The sequence below is a fragment of the Rhyacophila brunnea genome, unplaced genomic scaffold, assembly GCF_057557595.1.
Source record: "Rhyacophila brunnea isolate RB1 unplaced genomic scaffold, BYU_Rbru_1.0 scaffold_11, whole genome shotgun sequence".
Taxonomy (NCBI): domain Eukaryota; kingdom Metazoa; phylum Arthropoda; class Insecta; order Trichoptera; family Rhyacophilidae; genus Rhyacophila; species Rhyacophila brunnea.
Window position 1 is genome coordinate 23,849,536 of NW_028232763.1, and position 16,587 is coordinate 23,866,122.

The 16,587-nt window shown below is 29.8% G+C and overlaps 1 protein-coding gene across 1 annotated transcript in view; it reads right to left on the reverse strand.

Annotated features, from left to right (window-relative positions):
• The window catches only part of LOC147078505 (opioid-binding protein/cell adhesion molecule-like), a 439,789-nt gene that overhangs the window by 21,897 nt on the left and 401,305 nt on the right, over window positions 1–16,587 (reverse strand). Inside the window, exon 8 of the mRNA XM_085957293.1 lies at window positions 6,270–6,381. Within this exon, the coding sequence (XP_085813419.1) occupies window positions 6,270–6,381 (112 nt within the window). The remainder of the gene's footprint in view (window positions 1–6,269; window positions 6,382–16,587) is intronic.

Here is a 16,587-nt window from a genome sequence, read left to right on the forward strand (position 1 = left end):
GCGATAAAACATTTCGCCAACTTGTTCAGATCGTATACGGTTCGAGAAGAAGTTTTGATTGAAAGCACATAGCAACGGTATTATTGATTTGATACATGAAAAAAAACATGCGATAGAAAACATAATATGTAATAATTTTTACAAAATAATTATTTTATTGCATTGATACAATAGATGTAAAATTTTATTGATTACAAAAGAGTTTCCTTTCCATATTTGGATATTGCGATCTCGTTTCCATAATGGTTAATAATTTAGAATTTATATAAATTATAACATTCATTCAATTATAATAAATACATTCGTATAAGCAACATGAAACCATCTTTTTCAAAATTTTGAATGATATTTCTCGGTTATTACGTCATGGTATTCATTAATTATAATGCTGTGGAAATGTATTTAGAAGAATTGTTTATTTAATAAACGGTGCCCTCCAAATAAAACACCTTCTGGAAGTGTCAATAAATATGAAGATCACTATTTTTACTAGCAAAGAAATGATCAGGAAAATACAGACTTTTGTTTTGTTAATTGAAAATTACAAACTACAAGTCAACATGATGATGATGATGATGATGTAAATTCATGTGATAACAAATTCAAACAAAACCGATTAATACTATTTTCCTCAGAGGAAACTAAAATTATTATAGCTAGGCATTTAAGTATGCCCATATTTTAAAAGGTTATATTTTTTTAAAAATAAAAATGCCACAACTGAAAATATGTCTCAGATGAACAATATGAGATAAATTCACTATAAAATATATAAACAAATTCATACTTCATCGCGGGTGTTTGGAAACACTCATTTTATTTATTATAAGGTGACAGAAGCCCCTTTGAGTCATATTTAACGAAGTTATCCGTGAAATTTTGCAAAGTTATTCAGAACTCTGGCGATGCACGTAAACTCAACTTATATGGACGGTATTACATGAGACGACACGACTACGTCTTTAGTCCAAGTTACTGTTAAATATTAAGCATTCTGATGTAACTTACACTGAATCACAAAAATCGCAGCAAATATAGATAATATATTTCAGAAATACTAACCAAATATTTCACCGATTTTGTTTAGTTGATGTCAAACTAAATATTAGAGGATTTTTTTTATCGGAAAAACATTGTATTGAAATTTTTTTATAACGTTAGGAAACTTTGATTAGAGATTGTGATTCAAATAATCAGAATAGTTGATTATTGTTTTACGATATTTTTTTGTTTTCTAATTGTTTTTGGAAAAATAAGCTGTCGACATTGAATTTGAAATAATTAGAAGCAGGAAGTATGAGGATAGATTTTTTAACAGGAAGAGCTATTCGAATCTATATAGATTTTTGAAAAATGAAATTCACAACAATTTGCTCTCATAATACCGTAAATATAAAGTAATTGAGAATTCTCAAGAAATCAATAAAACAATATAAAATTTTCTAGAATCACATATTATTGAATCCGAGAATACTCCAATCTCGAGAATCAAAAAAAGTAAAAAAATCAATGAAATAACCCAATTCATTATATACCTAATAGTTTTGTACATTCATACATCATAATATTTGAGCCATGGAGGATTTCAGATTTTTTCTGGAGTAGAGAACAACTACGAGTAGACCAACACTAAACGATGTCTTAGCTTAGACCAAGTAATAATAATATTAGCATCTAAATATAATTAGAATTGTAATTTGCACCACCATTACTGACAATATCTACGCAAGTTCATTGTATCAGATGAGTAATATAATTATAAATACTGCGAGATACGAATCAAAACTATTATTTCTATATTTATCATTTTCGAGTTGGGTTTCAAAATTATGCTAGATCGTCATATGTGATATTACGCTCACCGGCCACGTAGACACGTTGTGTATCACAAATTCAGTTTAGGTAAGTTTTGAGATGACAAAATAATTGAGAACTTAACAAAGCCAAGACTTAACTTGTGAAGGAGGTAAGTTACGGCTGACTCGGGTATTTGTATGCGAATGTATTGGAAACTGTTCAAATATCGTTGTTGACGTGATTGGATTTTGAATATACCTATATTATGTATTACATTTTAAGCATGCCTAAAATAAATTATGCCATAGTTGTTAGACTCTGATTTATTCTTGTTAAAATTTTATTATTACGCTGATAATTCAACCAATTAAATACGTATTTATATATCAGTCGGGTCAATCCACTGCTAAATGAAAGCTTGCACTAGCTTCCTCCACTCTTCTCGGTCCCTAATTCTTTACTGTCACGTACTACTTCCACCAAACTGTGGTCGTTTAGTATCTCTTGAGTACCGCTGTATGGCGGCAGCACATATCACATTGCATACTCTTATCAATATTATATACGAGTATGTCATCATCGTCATCAGCCTGAATCTATCTACTGTTGAATGAAGGCATCTCCAAGCTGATTCCACTACTTTCGGTCCTGTGCATTGCGTTGCCACGTACTTCCGCAGAATTTAACCATGTCATCGATCCAGCGGCCTCTAGGTCTACCATGGGGACGTTTTGTACCTCTTGGGTACCACTGGATGACTAGAATTCTATTACATCGTAAACTCTTGTCTGTTTTCTTATCCAATCAATCCGCTTTTTGTCCTTTCGCGTTATGTCCAGCATGCACCTCTCCATACCACGATGTGCTACTCTAAGTTTCTGGTTGTCTCTTTTGCTTAGGGTCCACGTTTCATACGCATAGATGATTAAGAGAAGCACACATGGGACACACGGATACAAGAGACAACACTTTGCGCTTTAGGTTTAGGTTTAGGATGATCATTTTTGAAAACCTGATATTATATGGCAAGATTTTTTTTAAAGTTTATACAATTATTGCATGTTAGCCACTTGATCAACATATTAGGCTCACACTCTGAGTTCAAACACGTATTGAAAGAAACAACATGTAAATTTTCCAGACCTGAGCCCAACGACATTATAAGTCAATACGTTACCGCTCGGCTACCGTAGGAATTTACTACTTTGTTGTATTTTCTTTGCGTTTATTGTCAATTTACATAAATGATGTATGTGCATCTTAATTTAACTTATTCTGAAATCGTAATCATCGATTGAATTACCAAAGACCTTTCTTAGTCCAGAAATTGTTAATATCCCGATTTTATAGTCGCCATTTAATGTGAGTTTTTGAAATATTTTCACTATGAATTTATTAAGCCTGTATTTTACTCTTTTAGATATAATGACTAAGATTAATTTTGTTAATGATGATATTATATGGAGTACTAAAGCGATGTTGGTGAAAGCTAGAATTTGTGAAAAATTCGAGTATTTTCTTTTATTTGATACTAGTATATTTATATACACAGGAAATTTAGTCATTAATAACTGCAATTACTTGTATATGTTTTATAAAAAATATATACTTTCAGGAAAGCTGTTATTTCCTCTGTGTGGTTAAATTATGGCATAAATTATTTATATTAAACACAGCGTATGACCGAATCAACCCTTTTTTACGGGAAAATAATTCAATATATCGCTGAAGCACTTTCAAAAACCTAAGCAAATAAATAAATTCCTAAATAAATTTGTATCCAAAATTGATTTTCATGTGTGTAACACGCTGGCTGAATCAGATATCGTCGAGGTGTTTATATTTCAAAGTACGAGGCGTCCGTCCACGGATTGTTGTCTGTATTTCCACGTCACAAGTTTTCTGACTTCATTTACAGGAAATGGCATTTCGAAAGCCGCACATCTCCATAGTTGTCACATGGTGCTATGTCACCCCGCGCTGTGTGGATATACGCCCGCTGAGTTGGTGCTCTCTCGTTCAATTCAATCGCTCTTCGATGCACAAAGGATGTGAGTTTATTTTTTTAGTTTTCTAGTGATCGACAAGTCACGTAAGCAGACAAACACGAAAAGTTTCCAACTAGGAATAACGGTATGCATGGAATAACTTAGTGTTTTAAAGCTATATTTGAATTCGCGACATATAAAATATGTAAACCATTATATAAAAAAATATTACGATTAAAAAAAATCAGTTATCAGGAATACATTAATTTAGTTAAAATAAAACTAATGACTACTATGACATTAATAATTACTGACTACTAAATTTTGTTGCATTATTAATTTATTAATATGTATGATGTTAAAAATACAATTAGTTAATATAAAGCTCTTATAACATATCCCATATGTTGAATATATCAATAATTATTATTTAATATAATTGTGTAATAATGTTTGGGATTCAAATTCATGATTTCTCTATTTTCGATTCTCGAAATTCTCAATTTCTCGAGAATTTGTGATTGGTTTATAGATTTCCCGAGATTTCGACAAAAATAAGCTAAAGAGAGAGGAAATAAAAAAATCAGCCGTGAATTTTCGCGAGTTTTAAAAATTCCGCTCACAGACAAAATCGAGACTTTTTTTTGTTATTTCGGTTAATATAACCAAAAAATCAAATTTTATTGAGGAACTTAGCCTAGTGACGATTTCTCAAGAATCCCATTGATCTATTTCGAGAAATGATAATTTTCGAAAATCCGGAAAATTAATTTCTCGAGATTTGAGATTAGCCTTTTATGATTATTTCTTCAGAACTCTCAAGATTTTTAAATCACCTCTAAATAATTAATTCACCTCCTTCTATGTTCAAACAAGAATACTATTTTTATACACATCTTTGGATAATTAATATTATTATTAATTAGAAACAGTATCAATTACCTCTAGTTAATTCTATTGAACATACTTACATCAAAAACGAAAATGGTTATACGACAAAAGTTATGTTAATTAAGATGGATTACCGAAAAAATATATGATAAAATTTACAAAATCATGACTATAATATCATGATAAATGATATTTTACGGTTTTGTCATTAGTTAAGTGGCATTATGTAGTGATTATCTACGTATGACAACGTCTATTGTTGTAGAATGGGAACAAAGTACGATGAGCTTGCAAGTTTAGTTGAAAGATATTACGTTGAAGTGCACATCATGTAAAAAAGCTCATTTAAAACTTTACCCAGAATAGATAGTACGCGGTTATAATAAAAGTTTAATTCTACTTTTCAAATAAAGAAGACCGACAAAGATCATTATTTTGCTATGCGAGGGTATTGGTTAAAAAGTCAGGTACTTTTATTTTCTTGAAATTAAGTTCGTTAATACTTTTGTCCTTTACGTACTTTTCTACGATGTGTTGTTTCATTACAATTAAATGTTCCATTTACTACTATAATTAGATTACAAATGAAATTGAGTTTGCAAAGTCAGTACAATATATCAATTGAGAAATATAATTTGTTTATAATCAGAATAATTCCTAGTTTCCTGTATTTTCTAATTATTTGATACTATTATATATTACGTATGCCTAAGTATTCCGATATAGCAATAGTTTTTGTGATTATATTAGGAAAAATGGAGATAACTGATATTGCAACGAAAACTATAAGGTATGTCTCATAAATTCTCATAATAATTCATATTAAGCTAAATTCAACTTAAACCATTCCATTTCCTTTCAAAACGGAAAATATGCTCCTTCTTACAAAACGGTTTTTACCTCAACATATATTTTATGATTTTATTATGTTAAACTAAAAATACATTAAAAATATTATAATTTCATCCGGCAGTAGAATTCATTATTTAGAGACAGAAAGTATGTGCACTATTGGAAAAATATTGATCACATAGAAAGCTAAAATAGTAGAGTGGAAATGGGATGTTTATAATTCAGTGTAATAATGACTCTGATTGTTTACAACATACAAATTATAACCATCGTTGAAGTTCTTTTTGACTACACAAAAATTATTAGTTGTTTACAATCAATCAATCCAAATTAAGAAGTATATATTATTGTTGTGATTATTTATATCGATGCATTCAAATTTACCATAATTTAGATCTCAGGAAAAATTCCTAGTTTTTTTTATTCTTCTATATAAGTATAAATTTATGTTTATATCAGGGAATTTTGAATTATGTACAACTCCGTCGATTATATACGTAATATTTTAGAATTTACAAAACGCAAAAGTTGATTGTCTTGATTTTTAGAAATGTTATCTCTAACCGATTATTTTGGATCTTTAATCAAAGGTTGGTAACTAAATACCTAGCAATTTTTTCCAATCCTGAGCCCAAGACGATGAGCCACGGAGATTGTATAGCCAAAAGAAACTCCTTCTGCTTACGTTTCTGATATCTTTCCCTGCATTATAATAAATAATGTTTTTATATTATTATTTACCAATTATGGGTAGATTGTCGGGCTGAGGCGCCAAGGTAGATGGACCCACTGTAGCTCTGGACCCGCGAATTTCGATGTCAAGCGTATCCCAATTAGCACCACGTAATGTTACCTGTAAGAAAAAAATATGGTACTTAATTTAACTGTGTAATTATTATTTTTCAATAAGTCAACCAAAGTTATTTAAATGATTTTGTTTCAAATTTAAAGTTTTATTTAAAATATGTATTTAATTAATATACAGTCACATATTCATATAATATACAACTAATCTTTCTGCGGTTATTTTAGTATTTATCGAATGGTAATGTTAAGGTATGGCACCTTTGAATACTAATTAATAATTAATATGTGTCACTAGATTTCAAAATCAGCCAAGTCCATAATTGATGAATAGGAGAATAACAGCTATTTGTTTTATCAAATACACAGTCACAAGGGTGAAAGTTTATATTATTTCGAGTATAGAATATTTAAAATTAATAAATTCCACATTTTAATAATGCAGAAATGTTAGAAAGCAGTAGTTTTTCGGCAATTCAAAAAAAAGTAAAAAATACCTAAAGGTGGACTTGGCTGATTTTGAAATGTAGCGACATAAATATGTCCTGCTCCCACGACCTCCCACCGAATTCGTGCAGAGGAAGAAGTCGGTTCGATACTTTATCTACTCACATTAATTGAATATATTTCACTGAATATATTCATATTACACTAATGCGCGTGTTGATAAAACCATGGAGATCTTATCAAATAAGTTAGAGTACCTACAGATGTTTAAAATAATACTATTTTATCATTTAAATGATAAAAAGTTTATGTTTTATGTATGATTATAAATGTGACGCCTTTGTCAAGAAAAAATTTCATTTCAGTAGCACAAATATCTTTCCTACAAAGTTTAATGAGTGTTCAGAATTCAGCCCCTAACTTAACTGAAATTCTACATTTTCAACATATTCAAAGTACTTCTCCAGTTAAGTTGTGAATTTATGCAACAATGCACTGTTACCGAATTGAGACATGTATACCGAACATAATATTATACTGAAAGTAGACAAGAAGGCCTTTGGTGGTTTTGTGATTATATAATAAGAAATTGTTGATGAAATGCACACACAGACACATATTATATAATCGAAGTGAAGTTCATATAAATTATAAGATCGGTAAAAATCAGTGGTATCAATGTAATGACGATCTTCTAATGCAATAAGTTATTATTAAGTTTATTTAATCGACACCTACGTTGGTAAAGCTGCCCTTTATGATGTCGTGGGTTGCTGGGTAAATAATGCATGTTGTTTTCTCTGTGTGTATTTATTTGATCCAGTGCATGGACCAAACGACTCGGATAACTTCCACTATGTGGCAGATGTGCTCCGGTCAAGGTCCACTATGGCATGACCTTGGGTTCGGTTATCATCGGAAATGGCAATTTACTTTTTTAACTTAATTATTTCATAGGTATAGGACATAATTTATATATTATCAGGACTAATGAAAAAGTCTTACGTAATTGCAGAAAAATAAAAAAAATATAGTATTCGACTTTCGTACGTTTTACTTTCGTTGAATTCGCTATTTCGTAGGTACATTTCATAAAATTTAGATATTTGTTAATAATGCAATTCATAAAGATACATCATGTTATACAACTCGTTATTAAGAAAAGAAAAAAAAGGTTGGTATTCAATTATCTTATAACAAAATAAATGTATAAATAAAACACTTGACTGCTAATACGCCTCGTTAACGTTATTATACCCATTGATATATAAATAATTTAAAGTATACTTTTTGATGTTTTTTTACATTACTTTACTTTTGTACAATCAACATTTGGACACATTTTCAAGAACCAATTACGAAAGTCGAGGGCCGCCTATACTAATATATTATTTTGATGTCCACGTAATAAATTACAAATTCGAAACAAAAAACGCAACATAATAATTACACCGTTGCAGTAGTTTTTGCGTAGTAATTAATTATTATTATGGGTAATTAATAGTCAATGAAACGTTGTATATTTATTTTATTTTAAAATAAAACATCGAAATAAATGCAGGCCATTTTAATAATACATGAGACTAATAAATTATTTCACATTCAAAATAATGAATTCATTATCGAATTTATTGGTTCATATATATATAAATAATGGTAATAATGTGATATAAACTGTAATTATTGAGTAACTAAATATGTGAATAATTATCTGTAAAGTGGAAATTTTTTTAGACTAGGAAAATTGTAAAAAAATATTTTAATAAATAATAGTGTTGTTCAAATTACTTTTATACAATTATAATGATTTGTTAATACATTATGCATAGATTTTAATGGTACTAATATATATATACTACATTATTAGATGACTTCTTATGTATTATAAGATGGTAATGATCCTTACATTCTTGCTGATGCTCGTCTAGAGTGATAGGTACATATTATTGTTACTGTCAGAAAAGCAGGTACTTTGGTAAGTTAATAAGCATCCACTAAAAAGTTTATGTTTTAATTTAAATTAGCAACACGTTTTGAAACGCGCATTTGAGTACAATACAACGTATCTCAGAAAAAATCTAATTACGTATTATATCTTATTTTAAAACATTATAGGGCAAAATAATCTATAGTAATACCATGTAAGTGAGTGATTTTTACTATTTGCATGTGTATTAATATATAGAAAATTTAAATATGAGACTATGGCATTCAATATTCCCTCTAACGTCATGTCTCGAATAATAACTGATTGTGTACTGTAAAAAAGTCATGTACCTAGGATAATATTATTATGCACATACTAGAAACAAATCAGAATTGAGATGGTATTGAATTATTAAACTGAAACAACGTTTTATAATAAAATGTTATATTTAAGGGTTTTTACTCGATTGAGTTAAGTGAGACAATCAACTTTTAATGTGGGATCCCTTCAAAGCTTGTGTTCACACTAAATAAAATAATTCATAGTTAACGAGAAGCTAACAAGACTAGACTATCATACTAGTAACTAGTAGGTACATTGCAGTGTAGAAATCTGAAAACTTTTACATTACAATACACCCTACATGTTGAAAAGATTACCGACCTTTGATATACAGTGTGCTAGTACGATGTCCTAGTCTGGTTGCCATGTTGTTTTTTCTGTAAAGGGTTTTATTTAGATTGGCATTGCCCTAAATCGTCTGACTTGCTCGCCTGCATTAAAGGAAACACTGGTGACAAAAATATTGTTTGTTTATTTATGTTTACGATAAAACTCAAATGAACCGGTATTTTGTATCTAAGCCAGTGATTCCAAACCTTCATTTGGTTGGACAAATATTTAAAATATTGCTTGCTATGTCGAGAAACTCTCGTCAGGCTCTCGTAGTGCATTGCGTATGGCGCTGTCTTTTCATCCGGGAGCTCCGGGTTTGATACCTGGTGAGGGCACAATATATTTATGTGATTTTATCAAAGTCTGGGTGTTTGTGATTATTTCACTTATATTACTAAATACATTACTGCCATTGGATCTCTAGATCGGTTGTGGTGTTAAAAAGAATAAATATGTATTTATATTTTATACATATTTTGCTTTATTATTATTTATTTACTTATTATTTTCATTAGCTTCGACAAGAGAAAATAAACATTTTCACAAAACGTTTAGTTTACTGACTACAACGAATGTATTATATTATATTTTACGTTATTACAATTATGACCACTTTCTTTTCAAGAAATTCAGCGTTTTTTTCTGACTAAGTCCAATCCTAAGCAGATCATATTATGGGCCTCTACAGAGTGGAGGTTCGTATTCACAGATTTTTTTTACGAGGAATTGATGCTAGCCACTTGCTCAACATATTACGACCAAACTCTGATTCAAAACACACATTGAAAAACAATATGTATATTATCTAGTCCCAGGTTCGAACCCGGAACCCACGACATTATAAGCCAATGCGTTAGCCGTTTGACCATCATGGGCGTCATTGGTGAAAATTTATGATGATTTATAAAATGTGTTTTCTGCTTGGTATTCATAATATTATATATTCTTTCAAAAAATGTGTCAGCTCACAGGGTGAGTTTTATCAAGTATGAGTACCGAAATTTATGTTTGATTTTATGTAATGTTGTATTAATTGTCAATACTGTGGGGTGGGGAAAGAGACAGTGGTAAAAATCCAAGTTATATTAGAGTAGAGGGGTGAGAATTATTTCATATTAAAACAACAGCATTATATTTGTAATACACTTAGCAGTACGTAGCAGTTTTAAGTAAACTTTAAAATTTTTAAGAAAACGAATTCAATGAAGAAATTTATTCACTTACCTAATTAAAAATAATAGGTGGGTATTTAATTGTTAATTAACCATGGTTACGCAATGCACCACTCGTATTTTCTATAAAATGAGGTTCGGAATGAAAATTCAAGATTTTAAGGACTTTTGAGGCTGCGCTACGGAGATATTCACAAATCCTTCAAATAAAGTATTGGCAGGCGGATCGAATATACGTAAGTAGATACTGTTACAGGAAGGTACTAGACATCTGCTTCATTCATATACTGATTCCGGAAACGGATGGAAAAGATTTCGTTTTATAATATTACTCGTATAATATTAATAAATTACTACATACATTAATTAAATACAATTATTTATCGGCGGAAATAAATGATAAGTAAATGAAATTACAGCATAATTACTATAAACTTATTTCCCGTTTACGTGAAAGAACTCCATTGTAACTGTTTTAAAAGATTTTTTTTTTAAATTTATTATATTTTACCTGAGTTATTTATGTTGACTACTATACTACGGGCTATAATTATTAACTTAAGGTAAAATAGCATCGATTTAAAAATAAACTTTTAAAACAAGCACAATGATTGTTGTGTTATGGGTCCGCCTACAATGCTGATGTAGATTCTAGTGTATGCTCTGGATCCAAACAGATTTTGAAAATTATAACATGCAGTTTTCCAAGACGCGAAATTCGAACCGGCAACTCAAGGCATGAAAATGGATGCATCACGTGCGCTAGTTAGGTAATATATATTTTCATTTATATTACGTACCTACTTTCAAATATTTATGAAAAGCCGAGACCAGTTTCGTCTGATTGACAAGTTTATAAAAATACATAATAAAACACAAAATATCATAGGTACTTATTCCATATAGGTACGTCAATGTAAATGCTTTGTCTACTACTTAACTAGAAGTACCTAGCAGTATAATATGAAACATACAATTTCATACAGTTTGTTGATAATTTAACGATAAAATTTTTTATAAAATATGTTTATATGTATCATTAAATTATAGCTTATTAAGATTTATTGGGTAAACGAATAAAAGGTTATTTAAAAACTTACAGTTTTAATGTATTTATTTAATTTAAAAAACACAGTGACTTTTATTAAAAATAGAAAATAAGTACGATTTTGTATTTATATCGAATCTAACAATGAAGCCCAAGGCGCTTATTTTATAGTTATACTTATTAATATTGAGATCTGATTTTAAATAAGGGTTAAGGTAATTGTGCAAACTCATACGTCATTATACTATATCGTATGGATAGTGGTGAATGTGGCTGGAACCCTTAAACGAAACTGGTTTTACTTCTATCTCGAATTTTCGCAAACGATCGCTATGTCAACAGTGTTTTTAAAATATTATACGATACCTGGAAAGCTATCTCTCTAAAGCATTTTAATATTGTATAAAGTAATATAGTATAATACTAATTCTTTGCCTGAAAATAATCTCGTTGACATTTTAGTAAGCGTTCTTTGGTCTTAGTATAATATTATTATCTACCTGACACACACAGTAAACTCTGAACTTCATAAAAATCTGAACTTAAGATAGTAGGTACACGTAAGGTACGATGACTCTTCGTAGATTAAAAGTTAGTAATTAACATTTACGTTAATATTATGTAGGGAACACAAATATTGACATAATGTCTCAAACATGCACACGGTACCTACTTAATTAACATGATGAAAGATTATAAAAATAATTTTATGTTATTTAATAATGTCAGGTATTACAATTTTATCCGTCGCAGGTAGAATTTGATAACAAAGGAAGATTGTGTTAATATTGTCAATATAATCAAAGTTTAAATACTTTAAACCAGCGGACGGTTACTGGGGGCGCATACAGTTCAAACGTGCATTTTAATGGTTAATTAGACTAACAGAGTAACATACGGTCATTATGATGGATTATGTCAATAATACACTGTGCATGAAATAAATATACAAGGCCGGTATGAGACTATCAAATATATTTGATAAACATAATATGTTTTTAAGAGCATTTTTTATAGAATACGAAATGTTAATTACACTGCGTTATTTTGTATGAATTTTAATACAGAACATGACAAATTACAAATTCAAAGCGTTCGAAATATGACACAAAAATATAGAAAATTAGTGTCAGTAGGTACTTTTTAAATAAAAGACTGGATATGAAGAGTACAAAAAGTACATGAAAGTACATACCTACGCCGAGTTTAGTAAATAGTATGTAATAATTACAAGATAAAAATGACTTTTTATATACAACGTTTTAAAATTTTCTGTTGAATTATTATGCTCAAACTTGTATTTGATATGAAGTAGATAAAAAACAAACAAATATAGAATACTGAAACGTCATTTTGACATTTCATTTTGATTTCCATAGTAACGCACGTATATATTAATAATTAAGTTGCTAGGACTGCCCTCTTAGCAACCAATAATAGTCTTTTACTTTTTACGGATTTTTCTGAAATAAATTTCCATACAAAACAGAATTAACTGAAAATAAATTCAATTCTGCTTACAGATTGCTAAAAGTATTAAAAGAATGCATTGGCATCGTGTTCTGATATATTCTAAAAGTTTCAAATGTCTAGCTAGTCGGGAAGTTAGTTAAAAATCGATTGCAAGATTTGTTCTGGACAAACAACCACAGGACAAACAAGAATACAAGCTAATAAAAACGTTGTAAAAATGGATGTTGAATGTATCTTGGCTTGTGCAATTAGATAAACAGAAAAAGACGTAAGTACCAATATATTTTTATAAATTTTCAACAAAATTTATATTTTTTTATAAAAAAAGCGGTGAAATACAAATATTATCGAACCTTTTTAACGTATGACGTACCTAGCTAAATATCGACGAAAATTTTAAAATTACAATAATTTAATAAAACTAAAAATGCTTTTTTGAAGACACGCAATTAATCAATTTTGCAAAGAACATGGTAGGTACTTAGTCATAATTACAAGCACATAATATTATGTTATATTAATCGCAAACAAAAAAAATCTACTTTGAATTATATAAATAACAGTTTTCAACTAACTGATATCGATATTTTGGCTAAGGGCGTATAGACAACTTGGCTAAGGGATTATAGTATATAGTAATATATACATTTTATATAATAAATAATGACGTGGCTATCACGGTAGTTTTTAGAGAAAGATCTCATCGCATCTCTCGCATAGACACGAAAAAAAAAAGAAAAAAATGAAGTTATTTTCATATTTTGTAATTTAAATATTTTTTTATTTATTAATTCAAAATGATTTCGACGCCTTCTCTAAACAAATTTAACATTATCAAAATATGTAGTTACACAATTATTATATTCATTGAAAATGTTTTGTAAAAACTATTCTCGGATATTTTTGAAAATATGTGCACTCAGCAACCTTTTGCGTTGATGACAATATGATGATATTAGAAAATTTTATTAATTTCAGGTGATCTTAAAATTAATACGCTGGTGCATGGTGACAATGGTTGATCATAATCCTTCAGTACGTGTTGCCTTCAGAATAAACATACTGCTCTTCACTTATCTCAAATTTTAAGCACGGAACCGAAATAGTATATGAATTATTCCCTCCTCTGTCTGCCGAATGTCCCCAATCCATAATACCACAATTACTACGAAAAGTTTGCGATTTGGGACTATTTGAATATGGGTATCAATTTAATATTCTATAGGATGAATATTCTTTACTATAATTATACCATCTAAATAATCTAACTGAATTGTAAGCCATGTGACATTTATGATTACTTATTATTTAGAAAGCGTGTAATAAAAACCTAATATTGAACAGGAAATGAGAATAGCGGCATCTATTGACCGAAAATCTTATCATGAGGGCTCGTAATCTTGGCGTTGGTTTTTAAAGCCGTCGCACTTCAAGTTATATTTTTGTCGGTTTCTTGTTTGATTTATTGAGAATATGTGAAAAACAAGCTCACCCATCTCACTGATTCATCTTTGTTTTAGGGCGCCGTAAAACGAAATAGTTTGACAACTACTGTCTTTCAATGATATTAAATAATAAATTATTTACATATTAATTGATAATTTTATTATATATATTTGAAAAAAAAATACTTTTTAGTGGATTCACTTAAATGATAGATACACAATATCGTTTTCGTACGTCTACCAATCGTTCCTTGAAACTATGAACCAATATTAAATATTGAATCCAATTGAGATGACTACAGGAAAGTTATGCATATCTATATAATATGTTATTAGATCATACGACCACATTCAAACCGTCGCATCAATAGCTTTATCAAATAAATAATCCCATAAAAAGTTATGCCGATCGTTGCCATAAACAAACCAATGAAATTCCTTTTGTCGGGAAAAGAACTAACTTTAGATTTCGGCGCCAAAAATAAACGATTCACCTTAAACAGGAATAAGTCTTCGCTAAAGCGGCAGTTCGATCCCGTCGGAATTATTTCGTTCGGCGAGTTGTTACGGGAAAGACCCGGTGTACTCGTACTGGGGGGTGTCCCTGTCGGAGGTAAAATCTGTTTTATTAGCGATAAGGGTTTTATGAACACGCCGTAAAAGGCAAAACTTTAACGGCGTGTCGGGAAACGTTACTTTCGCTTACATTACAAATTCGCCAGGCACGCAGGGCAGGCCAGGCTGCCTGGAAGACTGTGACTGACGATGGGTGATATGATAAATCTCTTAGGGTTACAGTGAAGAAGCATTTCGTCAAAATGAATACATTTTTGTGAAGACGTTCGTTAATTCTGTTAGTGGGCACGAAGAGTTTGGACTGCGTGTATAACTATAGCGATTCATGTGGTAAGCTAGGCAATTTCAAAGTGACGATGGGTGATATGATAAATAAAATGTCGTGACTGCATCAAAATTAGATTCGATAAAAATAAAAGGATTTCAAGCTATACACATTTTTATTCTGTAGAAAAATCAATGCTTTTAAAATAAATATAAAATAATTACAAGATAAAAAGATTTTTTTTTATACTTACAACGTTTTTAAATTTTCTGTTGATCATATAAACTTGACTTGACTAGCTTAAACGATCAAAAAAAATTGTACTTGATAGAAATAATACTGAAATGTCATTTTGACACGTCATATTGATTGCCATAGTAATGCACGTACATATTAATAATTTAGTTGCTAGGACCCCAGATCCCTCTGGCAACCAATAATGGTGTCGAAATAACTTTTCATACAAAACAGAATTAACTGAACATGAATTCAATTTTACTTAAAGATGGCTAAAAGTATTAAAAAATGCATTGGCATCGTGTTCTGATATATTCTAAAAGTTTAAAATGTCTAGCTAGTCGGGAACTTAGTTAAAAATCGTCTGCAAGATTTGTACCGGACAAAGAACTACCGGACAAATAAGAATACGAGCTAAGAAAAACGTTGTAGTAATAGATTAGAACAATGTTTTTTTTATGTTAAGAGAAAAATTTATAATAGAAATTTTAATGACAACATAATAACGATAAGATAATATGGGATCATTTAAAAAATTAAGTTTTATACCATTTTGCATTTTTTTATGATTTAAATATTAAAATATGAGATAAAAAATTGTCTCATATTTTAAGCTTCGTAATCTGGTAAGAGGAGTATTCGTTTTTTCGTGCATCGAATTTCGAATTCGAATTTCGTGCATCTGGTAAGAGGAGTATTCAAGTTAATTTATTTATCTTCCCTCAATAATGTAACCGTTTATTATTTTCTTACCCTGCCTGATATACTTTGTTCAACGATAGTTGGCAACATCGTAAGCAGTATACAGCATCACTGGTACTGGGTTGTAAAATCTTTGTCATTTACAAAAAGGATATATTATTATTACATTTGGTCCAGTTTTAATTAAACCCTTTCACAGTTATGCTTATTTTCGTTTAATTAAAAAAACTCCTACCAGACGTACATTTTTAAGTTTCCTTGCAACATAGTACATAAATCTGTAATATT